The following is a 13391-nucleotide window of genomic DNA, read 5'->3' on the forward strand; positions in this document are numbered from 1 at the left end:
AGACTTCTACTCACTAAACCATTCCAAAATACAATTTCTCTTCTAGAACACTGTGCAGTGTGTCAGCTATGGCAGGCAAAGTGCAGATAAGCATCCCATTTGTATCCGTGCCATTCCTCAGGGACCAAGTGAGTTTTCTGTAGCACAAGAGTTAGAAAAGCAGACAAATAAATGTGAATAGACTTCTGTTAACATAATGTAGTGTTTTACAGCCTAGAGGAGTCAGTGGGTTTAAAAAATGTAGTTGCCTCCTAAGGCCATTTTTGTTTTTTGTACAGATGGCTGACACCAGGGACTGCTCCTAGATTTATTTTGTGTAATAAAAGTAACCTTCAAGCCCCGTGTTACAAAACACAGTGATATGCTCTACATTCTCAGAATCAGGATTAATTTTGAGAGAAGACAAGTATAAGGGAACAGAGACCATCTACCTCTGGCTGCCCCCCAGGAGCTGTTGCTGAAGTTGTGAGGGCCTTCAGCTCCCAAAGTGTTCACCTCGAGACTCCTACGCCTTTGAAAAACAATCCTCCCTGGAAGTGTGTGGGATTTACTTGACTGAAATCAGAAGAATCAACACAACTGGCTTGTTTTAAATAGCTTATTTAGAAAACATACAGAGAACTAGTATGCAAAACTGAAACCCACCCAAGAATGTTTATTAAATCTGCAATTTTCCAAACTATCTTTATAAAACTACTGGAATATCTGAAAAAGACCTGTTGAGCTGATGTGCAAGGACCTTTAAAAATAGCAGGGTTTTTACAGAAGAAATGTGTGAATAGCACACATGGATCTCAACTGTAGAGCACCCAAAGGGTTTGAGACAGTAGCACAGAAATGCCTTGTCTTGTTCAGCATGCATACTCTGTCATGCCTCCCACTTAGAGCCAGTCAATGCACACAGTCCAAAACAGGAGCCTGGAAAACACCCAAAATTCTCCCAGATCCATGTTTCCATACAAAGTGAAACCTGGTATTTCAGTCTACACTGTTCCTTCTGCCTTTCTTTTCTTGCCTGAGGTCTTCTTTGCTCCTTTCTTAGTACTGTTCCCGTACTTTGCTTCCAGCTGGGCAAAGAAGTTATCCATTTCCTTTTCTCGAGCTCTGCTTCGGCTCTGGGGAGGGGGAAAAGAACATCAAACAAACTCAAACCTTTTGTCAGTTCCCTATACAGCTTATCCTACCAAACTTTGATAGCTACACAAATTCTTGGGCTGTATTAAACAGCAAATACAAGCTACAGGAAGTTTAGTATCATCATTAAAACTCCCTGTGAAACTACCTAAAGCTAGAAGTTATTGCATTAAGTACTCCAAATGTTTAACTCTTGTAAATTTTTAAAAAGACACAGGTAATAAAATCCACACTGTACTCTAATTAAAGCACATAGTTAACATTAAGGCCAGGTTTTAACCTCATGAATTCAGAAGAGATGCAAGGATCCAAAATCAAAGACACTCAGGGAAAACACAGTTATAAGCCAGTAACAAAGTTATCTGCAACAGAAGAAGCCTTACTTTTATCAGCGCTTGCAAGTCATTTTCTCCACTGAGGCCCAGTTCATCTTTAGTCTTTTTTGCCTCTTTAGCTTCTTTCTCTGCCTAAAAGAGCAAACGAGTTTTTTTTAAAGAAGTATTTTGCATGTTATCTGGCAAAGTCTTACAGGAATTACCAAATGCTTTTTTTTTTTGGCATCTGTGTACAAAGAGCTGCAGGGGAGTATCAAGGGTTTCCAAGTTTGGCCATAGATAAGGAAAGTCCATTCTGGTTCCACCACTGAGCAGAGCAGAATGTTTTTCTGCTCTTTCACGGTGTTGAACGTGATGTTTGTCCCTGTTCCCACACCCTTTTTTTTTTGTCTTGGTAGATACTACATTAACTTGAAAGTTACTATGATGTGCATATAACATTCTACAGTGTCCAAAAGTACACACAAGTCCATTTAGGCCAGAGCAGTGTCACACCTGCCAGAAGTCAACCAAGATGTATTTTCACCACTTGTTTTTGTTAACTCCAGCAACTCACAGCTTTGTAGATAAATGCAGGCACACACTAAACTGTAATAAGCTGTTGGATATAAAAAGGAAATAAAGAAGTAGAAATGCCTTTCACAGTGATTTGGGGTGGGGGGGTGATGACCATAGGTGACCAGATGTGAACAGCAAGGCGTGTAACCCAGCAATCCTGCGACAAACATCTCGGGAACAGCGTAACTTCTTTCTGCCAAGGGAACAAGGTTATGGGAATCAGTTGCTGCAACCTACCCGTCTTCTTCTGGACATCATCTTCTGCTTCGACTCCTTTACAAAAGCCTTGAAGGATGGGAGCTCCCCGGAGTCGATGCCTTGCTTGATCATTTCCCGTATCCTGGGCTCATCCGTGTAGTCCACACACATCACAGACTCCATGATCCGATCCATGTCACCCTTGAAATTCACGTACGCTGCCTTCACATCAGCCAGCTCTTCCTCTGAGTTTTTGTAGTTATTCTGGAAGTCTTCGATGTCTTTCACGGTGACCTGGAGCAAGGAGGCGATGCTCTATGAGTTACAGGACTTACTCAGCAGGTGGATTGAAGCAAAAACACATAAAACCGAACAAAACAGAGTTCTTGTGTTTCCCAGCCCCATCCCACTCCCACCTTGAAGAGCAGGTGCCAGTACTCCAGCCAGTCCCGCCCGTCCTGCAGCGCCTCGGCGTCCTCGTCCACCATGCCCGTCTCATCGTAGGCTGCGCGCTGGTTCTCGTCGCTCAGCACGGCGTACACCTTGCCCAGGATCTGCGGGACGCAGGGGTCACTCGGGGAGCGGTCACTTGGGGCTCAGTCACCCACAGTCAGTCACCCGGGGGGCACTGGGTTGGGCACTCAGGGTCGGGGTTGGTCACTGAGGGTCGGCTACTCGGGGTTCAGTCACTCAGGGGGCAGAGGGGTCACTTGTGGGGTGGTGGGTCGGTCTCTCTCGTAGCCACCACCGCCCCCCTCCCTCGCCCTGTCTTTTCCTCCCTCCCTCCCCTTCTCCCTCGGTCTCTCCTCACCTGGAAGCGGCGCGTGGCCTCCTCCTTCTGCTCGGGCGGGACGCGGTCGGGGTGCAGGCGCAGCGAGACGCGGTGGTAGCCGCGGCGGATCTCCTGCGGGGTCGCGCCGCGCCGCACGCCCAGCACTCCGTACAGATCCGCGGTGCCGAACTCGGCCTCGCACTGCTCCGACAGCGCCATCCTACCCCGCCGGGACCGACAGCGCCCCGGCCTGCCCGCCCTTCCCGCGCCCGGGCTGCGGCTCCGCGGCTGCGCTGGGCGGGAAGAGCCCGCGCGAGAAGCTGAGGGGAGGGACCGATGCTGAAGGGAGGAGGAGGGGCCGCCATGCTGGGGGGAGGCTGAGGGGCGGCACCGCTGAGGGGAGGCGAGGGGGCGGCCATGTTGGGGGGCAGCTGAGGGGCGGCGCCGCTGAGAAGAGGCGGTGGAGGAGCCGCCATGGCGACGGGAGGCTGAGGGGCGGCGGCGCTGAGAAGAGGCGGTGGAGGAGCCGCCATGGCGACGGGAGGCTGAGGGGCGGCGGCGCTGAGAAGAGGCGGTGGAGGAGCCGCCATGGCGACGGGAGGCTGAGGGGCGGCGCCGCTGAGAAGAGGCGGTGGAGGAGCCGCCATGGCGACGGGAGGCTGAGGGGCGGCGGCGCTGAGGGGAGGCAATGGAAGAGCTGCCATGGCGACGGGAGGCTGAGGGGCGGCGCCGCTGAGAAGAGGCGGTGGAGGAGCCACCATGACGACGGGAGGCTGAGGGGCGGCGCCGCTGAGAAGAGGAGGGGGGCCCCCCATGATGACCGGAGGCTGAGGGGCGGCGGCGCTGAGGGGAAGCGGTGGCGATGCGGCGGCGGCGCCGCTGAGGGGAGCTGGCGGACCGGCCGTGATGACGGGAAGCTGAGGGGCGGCGGCGCTGAGGGGCGGTGACGGCGGAGGGGCGGCGGTGTCTCCGCCCCTTGGAGAGCTCGGGACGGCGGGGAGCTCTTCGTGGGGTGTTGTCCATGACCTGCTGGAGTTGATGGGATCGGGCCGGGAGCGAGGCAGGAGCGCGTCGGGGTGTCCTTGCTGACTCTGTGACGCGCTGGAGCCGCCGGTCACCGCGGCCTCCTGCCCGCGACCGCCCCGTGCGCTTCGGTCCAGTTACCGTCAGTAAAATAAATGGACACTTCCTCGGCTTCCTACTGCCCGCCGGTAAACAACCGGCTTTGCTGGCTTTTGGGAGTGATGTGGGTCTGGCACGGGGCACCCAGAGAAGCTGTGGCCGCCCCTGGATCCCTGGAAGTGTCCAAGGCCAGGTTGGACTTTGGGGCTTGGAGCAACCCGGGATAGTGGAAGGAGTCCCAGATCATGGCAGGGGGTGGAACTGAATGGGCTTTAAGGTCCCTTCCCACCCAAACCATTCCGTGATTATTTTGTGGTTCATTCAGGCCAGGTGAGATGCAGAAAATAAAAGTTACTACTTTACATTTCTCCTGCCTGTTGTTGAAATGTGGAAGGGTTCGGTCCCAATACCACAGGAGGAACAAAACCCAACAGCATCAACACAAATTTCAGCTCCTGGTTACAGAATTCAGATGGTAACATTGTAAAACCTTAATAAAAATATAGAAGCATTTAATTTAAAAATCCCCTATAAAAGCTATTGGTAAGCTTTTGTTTATTCATAAGGCATTATTATAATAAAATACAAAAGCTGGTAACTACTGGAGAACTTGTCTGGTGTTTACAGCCTAAGTGCTCTTTTTGGTACAGCTCAGCGTAATAGTTATAAATAAACATCGAAATATAGTATTTACATATATTAACATATATAATGAACATTAGAATAATTTATCGGTGTAAATAGTCACCTGCAGTAAATATTTCAGCCACTTCTGAGACAACGACTCCTCTCTTACCCGATCACCTCTTCTACTTCTTCACGGGCTTTCTAAATTTACTGTCAACACTGACTGGAGCACTAACGCAGTACGATGAAGATAACGCGCATGGGGAATATCGGTGATCCCTGCAGACACCGGGATTTAAACTTCCGGCGATTCCAGCTCGTTTTGTCAGGCTTCGAGCACCGCTCGCCCGGCAGCCGGCGGAGCGCTTTGAGCGGCGCCCCCGGGAGCGGCGGAGCGCTTTGAGCGGCGCACCCGGAAGTGGCGGAGCGCTTTGAGCGGCGCACCCGGAAGTGGCGGGAGGTTCGGGTCGAGCATCGTCGTGATGGCGGCCGCGCCGCTGCGCGTGTGAGTGGGACGGGACGGGACGGGAAGGGACGTGGGATAGGGTCAGGGCCTGCTGAGGTTGCGGCGGGGCTGGGGCCGGACCGCTCTGACCGCGCCGTGTCCCGCAGGCTGGCGTGTGGCGACGTGGAGGGGCGGCTGGAGGCGATCTTCGGGCGGGTCCGCGCCATCCAGGCCAAGAGCGGCCGCTTCGACGTAAGGCTTGTGGGGCTTGTGGGGCTTGTGGGGCTTGTGGGAGGAGGTGGACGTGGTGCCCTTCCCGCGGGGTTCCCATTCCCGTCCCGAGACGGCCGAGGTGGGGTTCCTGTGCGGGAGATGTGCCGGCGGTGCTCGGTGGGTGTGGGGAATATCTTCACTTCAGTAAACCAAATGCTGCTGAAGTGGTGCAAGCAAAGCCCTCGTACGTGTTTTGTGAAATGGCAACCCCCGCTTTATCCGGTGTTTTTAGATGCTTCTGTGTGTCGGGAATTTCTTTGGCTCTACTTCCGAGGCAGAATGGGCCGAGTACCGCTCAGGGGCCAAGAAAGGTAAGGAAGGAGGGTGGCACCGCTTCACAGCCCACCTTGGAACTGAGGAGCCACGGCTGGGCACTGTGGAGTTCAAGCAGTTACACTCCAGCAGGGAAACCCCACACAGGAGGGAAAGATGGGTTGGTTTGGAACACCCTTGGCTTTAGGGCTGTGTATCATTTTGGGGCTAATCTTACACAATCAGGGGAGGGTGATGTGGGTGGAGCAGAGGTTGTTCCCCACCTGCAGCTCTGGGATCACCAGGCTGGGGACTCACTCTGCAGGAAGGTTTCTTGTCCTGTGCTTGTTGCTCCCAAGGTGTGGTGGAGGGTCTGACTGGGATGGGATTTCCTGCTGTGATTCCTTGGCAATGTGGGTTGGTGCACTGGAATTAAAGCTCACTGAGTACATGAGGTTTTCTCCCACAGCTCCAATCCCAACCTATGTGCTCGGTGCTAACAACCAGGACACCCTGAGCTATTTCCCGGATGTCAGTGGCTGTGAGTTAGCTGAGAACATCACTTACCTGGGTAAGGCTGCAGGGGATTTGGGGTCAGGGAGCTGCCTTTGCCTGCTGGGGCTTTCATGAACATTCTCTCATCTCCCACCTTTCTTTCTCTGGGAGTTTTAAGTGGCATTTTTTTATCCTGCGGTTCAAACTGGAGTTGAATTTGATTTGGTACAATCTGTGTAAAATGTGAAAGAAAACCTTGCTTCTGTGATTTGTTTGGGTTTTTTTTTCATTTCTCTGATACTGAACTTGCTAACCAGAAGGAATAGTGGTTACAAGAGGCTGTTCCTTGAGGGAGTCTTACTCCCAGAGCATTCCTGTCTCTGTAGGAGAATGTTTCAATATGATTTTGTTGTGTGGCTGTTCTGGAGTAGCAGAGGTAACAAGCGAAATGCAGCAAAGCTAAAAGGAAAAACCAGTTTCTCTCCAGAATTGCCTCCAGGCCAAAAATATAACGAAGTAGGGGCACTTGGCTCTTTTTGCTGAGACTTCATATTGATGTGGATGAGTTTTTGGGAAACAAGATGTCAGGGAGGAGGGGGAAGACTGGGGCTTGTTTGAATAGCTCCGTTGTGGGCAGGGTTGGGTTTGAGCTGTGCCACCGAGCGATGCCATTACTCTGGGCACAGAAAATGACTGCCTGTGAGGACAGCTGCAGCAGCAACAAGTCTGCTGCTGCCCTGTCCCAGAGGATTCCCTGCCCTGCCTGCAGCTCAGGGCTGTGTGTGTTGCTGCAGGCCGCAGGGGTGTGTACAGCGGCTGCTCGGGGCTGCAGATCGCGTACCTGAGCGGCACCGAGGCGCAGCAGCAGCCGGCGCCCGCCCACAGCTTCAGCGCCAAGGACGTGGCCGAGCTGAAAACGTCTCTGCTGTCAACCCCAAACTTCAGGGGTGTGGATATCTTGCTGACATCCCCCTGGCCCAGAGAGGTGGGGACTTTCGCCAACAGCGCGGTGAGTGTTCAGTTCCGGGGGATTTCACAAAAGGATGCCTTTCTCCTTCCTTTGGCAGTTCACCCTCTCTGAGTGCTTGACAAAGCTGGCAGGGAAAGCAGATGCTCTGGTTCTTCTCAGAGAAGGAAGGACTGAAGGGATGGGGATTTGTGAGACTTCAGGGCATTTTATCTGTCCCTGGTGCTTTTTGAGTGTTTTGGTGTTTATTTCCTTGAGCAGCAGCCAGGTGGTCTGGTTCTTCCTCAGTCTGGGTTTTGAGGGCGTTGTTTCATTTGTGTCCAGTTTTATTGTGTTGATGTTCCTCAGCAGAAGAGATTTTCAGATTATTTGAAATCTGTCTGGACAGCAAGGCCACACACATGTGGCAAAAGAGCTTCTTTTGCTTCCTCTCAGTTTCTTCCAACATCCAAAAAGAGATACAATCCTCAGTTTAAATGCATGAGGAACCTTCCCTCACAGCTTAATAACCAGCCCTGCTGCGCTTGGAGGTTGTAGAGAAACAATTTGTTGGGATGTTCTGGCATAAAAAGAAAACTCATATCTCAGAAATTCCCTTGGCCATTCTCTGTAGTTGTTTAATATGTGATTCTATGTTTGACTTCCCTTGGCATGAGTTTTCTGGAAGTGTACTCACTTGGGGTTACAGAGAAGTATATTAAACCTTTCTTTTCCCTGCTCTTTGAGAGGTGTGAATAAAGCTTGGTTTGTATTTTGTAGGGAGAAATAGATACCAAGAAGTGTGGCTCAAAGTTAGTATCAGATCTAGCTGCAAGTCTCAAACCAAGGTACCATTTTGCTGCCCTGGAGAAGGCCTATTACGAAAGACTTCCTTACAGGTTTGTAAAATCATGTGAAATCTCACTTCTTTTCAAGTAGGGGTTCAGTTTTTAAGGAACACAGGAGGATTGATGTGCTGTCTGTGTATCTTCATGGCAGACAAGAGTTCTCCCACTGTCCTTTTAATACTTTATGTGCCAGTACAGCCAAGTTTTGCTTCCTTACAGGAATCATGTGGTGCTACAGGAGACCCCACAGCACGTGACCAGGTTTATTGCACTTGCTGATGTTGGCAATACAAGCAAGAAAAAGGTACTGAACACCCTTGAATCTTTTTCTTTTCTCAAGTACAATAGAAGGGCAGTGAGACCAGGTAGATAACAACATCAGGCACATAAAAGCTTGGCTGGAGTGGAGGGATCTGTCTCACTCGAGTAAGAGGTACCACTTATATTTTTTGTGAGAGGGGTATGGGCTGCACATTGTGTTCTGAGGCACAAACCACTGAAAACAACAAACTTCTGGTAGGAGGTTTTTAACCCATTTCTCTTCTCCCCTTAAGAAAGTTCCAGAATATTGGTTGGTAGTTAAGGATGCACAGGATCCAGGCCTGGTAACAAAAAAAGGCCAGAAAGAAGGCCTGGAAACAGGCAGGGATCAAGGATGCACTCCATAAACTCCTGTGTGGGACACTGCCACAGGAGGTGTGTTTCTCCATGCCCTGCCTTGGCACAAACACTGATGTGCTGAGTGGTGTGGAACTGTTCTGGGGTGTCTTAGTTCGTAAGTGATCTCCTCAGAGGTGCAGCCATGGCAGGAGCTGCTTGCCCCTGAGCCCCTGTGTTTGTTGCAGTACCTCTATGCCTTCAGCATCGTGCCCATGAGCTCAATGGACCCTGCAGAGCTGGTGAAGCAGCCTCAGGATGTCACTGAAAATCCCTACCGGAAACTGAGGAAGGAGACTCCCAAGAGCAAAGCCCCACTCTCTGCTGAGGTACCACCCTGTGCTCCTCCACATTCCTGGTTCACTCTCTCTGCTCACAACACTGCTTGGCTTTCCCTTTGGGATATCTCTCCAAAACTCTGCTGTAGAGACAGGCTGGGAGAGCTGGGGGTGTTCAGCCTGGAGAAGAGAAGGCTCCAAGGAGCTCTTATTATGGCCTTCCACTTTTTAAAGGAGGACTGTAAGAAAGATGGGGACAGAGTTTTCTCCCCTTCAGCATTAAAGCCTTCTAATGGCATTTGGCTGTATGGGGTAATTCAGTCAAATGTTTTCAACCTCTGGTGAGTCTGTGACAGGTTAACATCTTTAAGAAATAAAGCCATTCTTTAGGCACTGGCTGGTAAATTAAAATATCTGAATAATCCATAAAATCAGGCAATTCTGAATGTTCAGCATAAGGCTGAATAGGAGAGCATAATGATTTGGGGCAGCTCTCCCAGAAGTTTTTCCCTGACTGAAGCAGGCAAAGTGTTGCATTAGTAGGAAAACAGGTCCTTCTGTTCCAGGATATTCAGAAGGAATTTCTTCCTGGAAAGGGAGCTCAGGCCTTGGCAGGGGCTGCCCAGGGAGCTTTGGAGTCCCCATGCCTGGAGGTGTCCAAGGAAGGGCTGGACGTGGCACTCAGTGCTCTGGGCTGGGGACAAGGTGGGGATCAGGCACAGCTTGGACTCCATGGGCTGGGAGAGATTTTCCAGCCTCAGAGATTCTGTGATATTGGTGCTTTTCAAAAGTGGTTCACAGCTCTTCAGGGAAAATCAAATTCTTGGATATCCTGTCACTTTCCATGGTACATTTCTAACTGAACATCCTGTTCACTTCTCGTTTCCTAAACAGGAAGAACCAGCTTGTCAGTTTTTCTTTGACTTGAACAAGCATCAGGGAAAGAAACGTCCCTCAGAGGGGAAAGAGAGAGGGGACTCCCAACCTAAGCAAGCCAAGAAACCCCGTAAGTGTGAAGATGCTTTTTTCCTTAGCTCTTCCCTTGAGGCATTGGTTGGAGCACATCACTCCAAGCTGTTTGTCAAGCTGTTGAGCTGTAGATGTCATCTACCCACAGAGCTGTCACTGCCAGCTGCTGGGGCAATGCAGGAGGATCAAGGGTCCCTTGTTTCCAAGGGAGGATAGGCTTCAGTAGGTGAAAGAAGGGTCAAGAGCGTAGTTTCAAAGCTCATTGGGTCCGTGGTTGTGGTTGGGCTGATGGCATTTACCCTCTGAACCAGACATGGCACTTCCAAAAGGCTCAGCTCAGGTATCACAGTTTGGGTGTGAATCCAGGTGTTTTGGGTGTGAATCCAGGTGTTTTGGGTGTGAATCCAGGTGTTTTGGGTGTGAATCCAGGTGTTTTGGGTGTGATGGATAGGCCAGAACTGTCAAGTGTGTTTGACAGCATCTGCCCCTGTCTTTACCTGTGCAGTAATTTTACCTCATTATATTTGTTTGCTTAAATTTGCTGGTGTTTTCTTACTAGTGAGCTGCAACTACTAACTCCTGGAACTACTAAACTCCTCCTTCATTAGGTTAGAGCATTCCAGGAGAATGGCAGTCAGCAGGGTGTGACTGCCACCACCTCCTCTCTTGCTGGAGTTTCCCTGGCCAGAGCTGTGTCTTTCTGACGCCTTCAGCGCTTTATAAACTGGGAAGGGTGGCTGGAAAATACCAGGTTGTCTGTCTTCTGACAAATATCCCTTCTGCTAATCCTTGTTTTCTTTCCCAACAAAGCTCAGCCCACAGGGCCCTGCTGGTTCTGCCTGGCCAGCCCAGAGGTGGAGAAGCACTTGGTTGTCAGTATTGGCACACATGTAAGTACCAGCAGCATGGGCTTTGCTAGGTCAGAATCACACTAAGACATGGCAAAACAAAATGCCAATCTCAAATTTTAAATTTAAAACAAATTAACTTTATTTGCAGCTGGCTTTTAGGTTTGCTTTAAGTTTCTTTGCATCTCCTCTACAAACACATAAACTCTTAAAAAGTGAAGCATGGCCCAGTTTTGCTCCAGCAGCAGAGCTGGATTCCAGTGCCAGAACACTTTTTGCTGTGCCAGCCCTCTGTAACCATCTGGCAAAACTTTTCCAGCTGGAAACCTGCTTTGGCTGCAGGATGCACCAGTGCCAGAACTCTGTGGGGTGGCTGGTTACAGTTTTGTTCCATAGAGATAAAAAAGAGGGTATCTCCAAGATGTACTTCAAGATGTTGACTTTGAAGCTCAGTCCATCATTTTTTTATGCACTTTGCTTAAAGATACTGCTCCTGTATAGCATAACCCACTTAGAGGGGCAGGTTTGTCCACAGGCTTAGTTTAAATTTTTAGGTGGATTTTTGTGTCAGAATAAGAAATTCCTGCCTCAGTGGTGAAGTTCACTCAGCAGCTGCCCTGCAGACAAGGCATTCTCTGGCATTCAAAAGATACTATATTGTTTGTCCTTTGGCAGTCCCTTCATCTCTTTCTCATTCCTCTCGTGATTAAGAAATTCAGTATAAAAATAAATTCAAATAAAATGGCTAATAAACAATCCCTAATAAGCAGCACAGAAGACTCTCCTGTTCCTGAGGCTGAGGGCTACTCACAATGAGTAGTCAGAGTAAATTCCTACAGCTCAGTGAGTAACTGGTGTGTGTTGTTTCGCTCTAGTGCTACCTTGCCCTGGCCAAAGGGGGTTTGTCACCTGACCACGTCCTGATTTTGCCAATTGGGCACTATCAATCAGTGGTGGACTTGTCTTCAGAGGTGCTGGAAGAAGTGACCAAGTACAAGGCTGCCCTAAAGGAATTTTTCAGAAGCAAGGGAAAGAGATACGTCCTATTTGAAAGAAACTATAGGAGTCAGCATCTGCAGCTACAGGTATGGTTTGGGTGTTGCCCAGGGAAAACATAAACTTGCACTGAATATAAACTCCAAATGAATTGAAAGGGTCATTTTGGGGTTTATCATGGTGGTTGCTGTGTGTGGCAGGTCTGTAAGTGTATCAGAGCTGCAGCAGAACTACCACAGAGATGAGAAAGGAGAAGGCTGTGCTGAGAACTTTCAAGCTTTGAGTTTTCAGCTCTGTCCAGCTCCTACAGGAAAAAAAAGTCTCATAAGTTTAAGCCTGTAGAGATGGGTGCTCACCTGTCTTGTGTGATGAGGCTGAGCTGTACTGAGGAGCCCACGAGCTCCAGTGATGGAGTGATGGCTTTCTGCAAATGCATTGTCTTCTTTGATGGAAATGTCCTCCCTCTCCAGGTGATTCCTGTTCCACTGGACCTCTGTACTTCTGAAGACATCAAGGAGGCTTTTATTGCACAGGCACAGGAACAGCAGATTGAGCTGTTAGAAATCCCAGAGCACTCGGATATCGCACAAGTATGGGGCCAGATTTCACCTCTTCACTTCCCCTCTGTCCTGCCCAAGCTGCTGTTTCCCTCTGAGGTCACTCTGGGCTGGGGTTAAGCTGTTGGAGGCAGAACCTCATGGACTTGATTTGGGGATGTGCCAGAGGTGCTCTGCTCTGGGACAAGTTCCCATGAACAACAGATGATTTCTCAGCTGAGAAATGTGAGCGTGGCCCTGTCCTCCAGAAATGTGCTGTACTAGGCCGGGGTGACCTAGATGAGGTTAGGAATGATCAGAGCTGGCTGCTTCTCTTGTTTAGTCACTCAGGGCAGAATTAAACCACAAAGTATCAGAGGTGATCCCAGCAGGAAGTGACCCACTGCTCCTTCCTCCCATGGAAGCTATTGTTTGATGGCAGGCACTGACCTCAGGCAGTTTGTGGAGTTATTTTTCCAAGTTTCCTCCCAGGAAAGAGGACCATGGCATGGGGACAGCTGGATCCCCAGCCCCTGAACTGGCTGGGAGGAGAGTGTGCCTGTCACCTGGTGGCTCTTCTCAGAGCCTTTCGTCCCAGGAAGGGTGCTCAGGCATTTGAGGGGCTGCCCAGGGATGTGGTGGAGGTGTTTAGGGTACAGACGGGACGTGTGCCATGTCTAGTTAGTGGTGACTGGTCGTGTGTTGGACTCGATGCTGTGGGAGGTGTTTTCTAGCCGAACTGATTGTGTGTTTCCGCGATTCCCGACGCGCAGGTGGCCCAGCCGGGGGTGCCGTATTTCTACGTGGAGCTGGACACGGGGGAGAAGCTGTTCCACCGCATCCGCGGCCGCTTCCCGCTGCAGTTCGGCAGGTGGGTGCCGGCCCCGTCCCCGCGCCGTGACGTCAGCGCGGCGCCGCGGTGACGTCACGGCGCTGTTCCCGCAGGGAGGTGCTGGCGAGCGAGGCGCTGCTGGCGCAGCCGCAGCGCGCGGACTGGCGGCAGTGCGCCGCCCAGCGGCCCGAGGAGGCGGCGCAGGCCCGCGCCTTCCGCCGCGAGTTCGAGCCCTTCGACTTCTCCCTCCGGGACTGAGGCGGCGCTGCC

General features: G+C 50.9%; 3 protein-coding genes across 3 annotated transcripts; 1 reads left to right on the top strand and 2 right to left on the bottom strand.

The window, feature by feature from the left end:
- Positions 1–44: 44 nt before the first annotated feature.
- On the bottom strand, positions 45–3307 carry DNAJC9 (DnaJ heat shock protein family (Hsp40) member C9). Its single transcript, XM_058841369.1, has 5 exons — positions 3037–3307; positions 2642–2779; positions 2265–2519; positions 1518–1601; positions 45–1115 (listed from the first exon to the last, which is right to left on the bottom strand). Exons 1-5 carry the CDS (start codon positions 3214–3216, stop codon positions 984–986), a joined length of 789 nt encoding a protein of 262 aa, XP_058697352.1. The 5' UTR covers positions 3217–3307; the 3' UTR covers positions 45–983.
- On the bottom strand, positions 3218–5148 carry LOC131580303 (serine/arginine repetitive matrix protein 1-like). The gene is made up of 2 exons (XM_058841361.1): positions 3389–5148; positions 3218–3317 (listed from the first exon to the last, which is right to left on the bottom strand). Exons 1-2 carry the CDS (start codon positions 4018–4020, stop codon positions 3218–3220), a joined length of 732 nt encoding a protein of 243 aa, XP_058697344.1. The 5' UTR covers positions 4021–5148.
- A 43-nt stretch (positions 5149–5191) lies between these two features.
- Positions 5192–13379, top strand: CWF19L1 (CWF19 like cell cycle control factor 1). The gene is made up of 14 exons (XM_058841272.1): positions 5192–5251; positions 5359–5443; positions 5697–5775; positions 6186–6287; positions 7006–7220; positions 7938–8056; positions 8225–8309; positions 8851–8991; positions 9835–9946; positions 10720–10799; positions 11633–11842; positions 12224–12343; positions 13063–13160; positions 13235–13379. The coding sequence occupies exons 1-14, from the start codon at positions 5229–5231 to the stop codon at positions 13377–13379; spliced, it is 1614 nt and encodes a 537-aa protein (XP_058697255.1). The 5' UTR covers positions 5192–5228.
- The last annotated feature ends 12 nt before the right edge of the window (positions 13380–13391 follow it).

The sequence above is a fragment of the Poecile atricapillus genome, chromosome 6, assembly GCF_030490865.1.
Source record: "Poecile atricapillus isolate bPoeAtr1 chromosome 6, bPoeAtr1.hap1, whole genome shotgun sequence".
Taxonomy (NCBI): Eukaryota; Metazoa; Chordata; class Aves; order Passeriformes; family Paridae; genus Poecile; species Poecile atricapillus.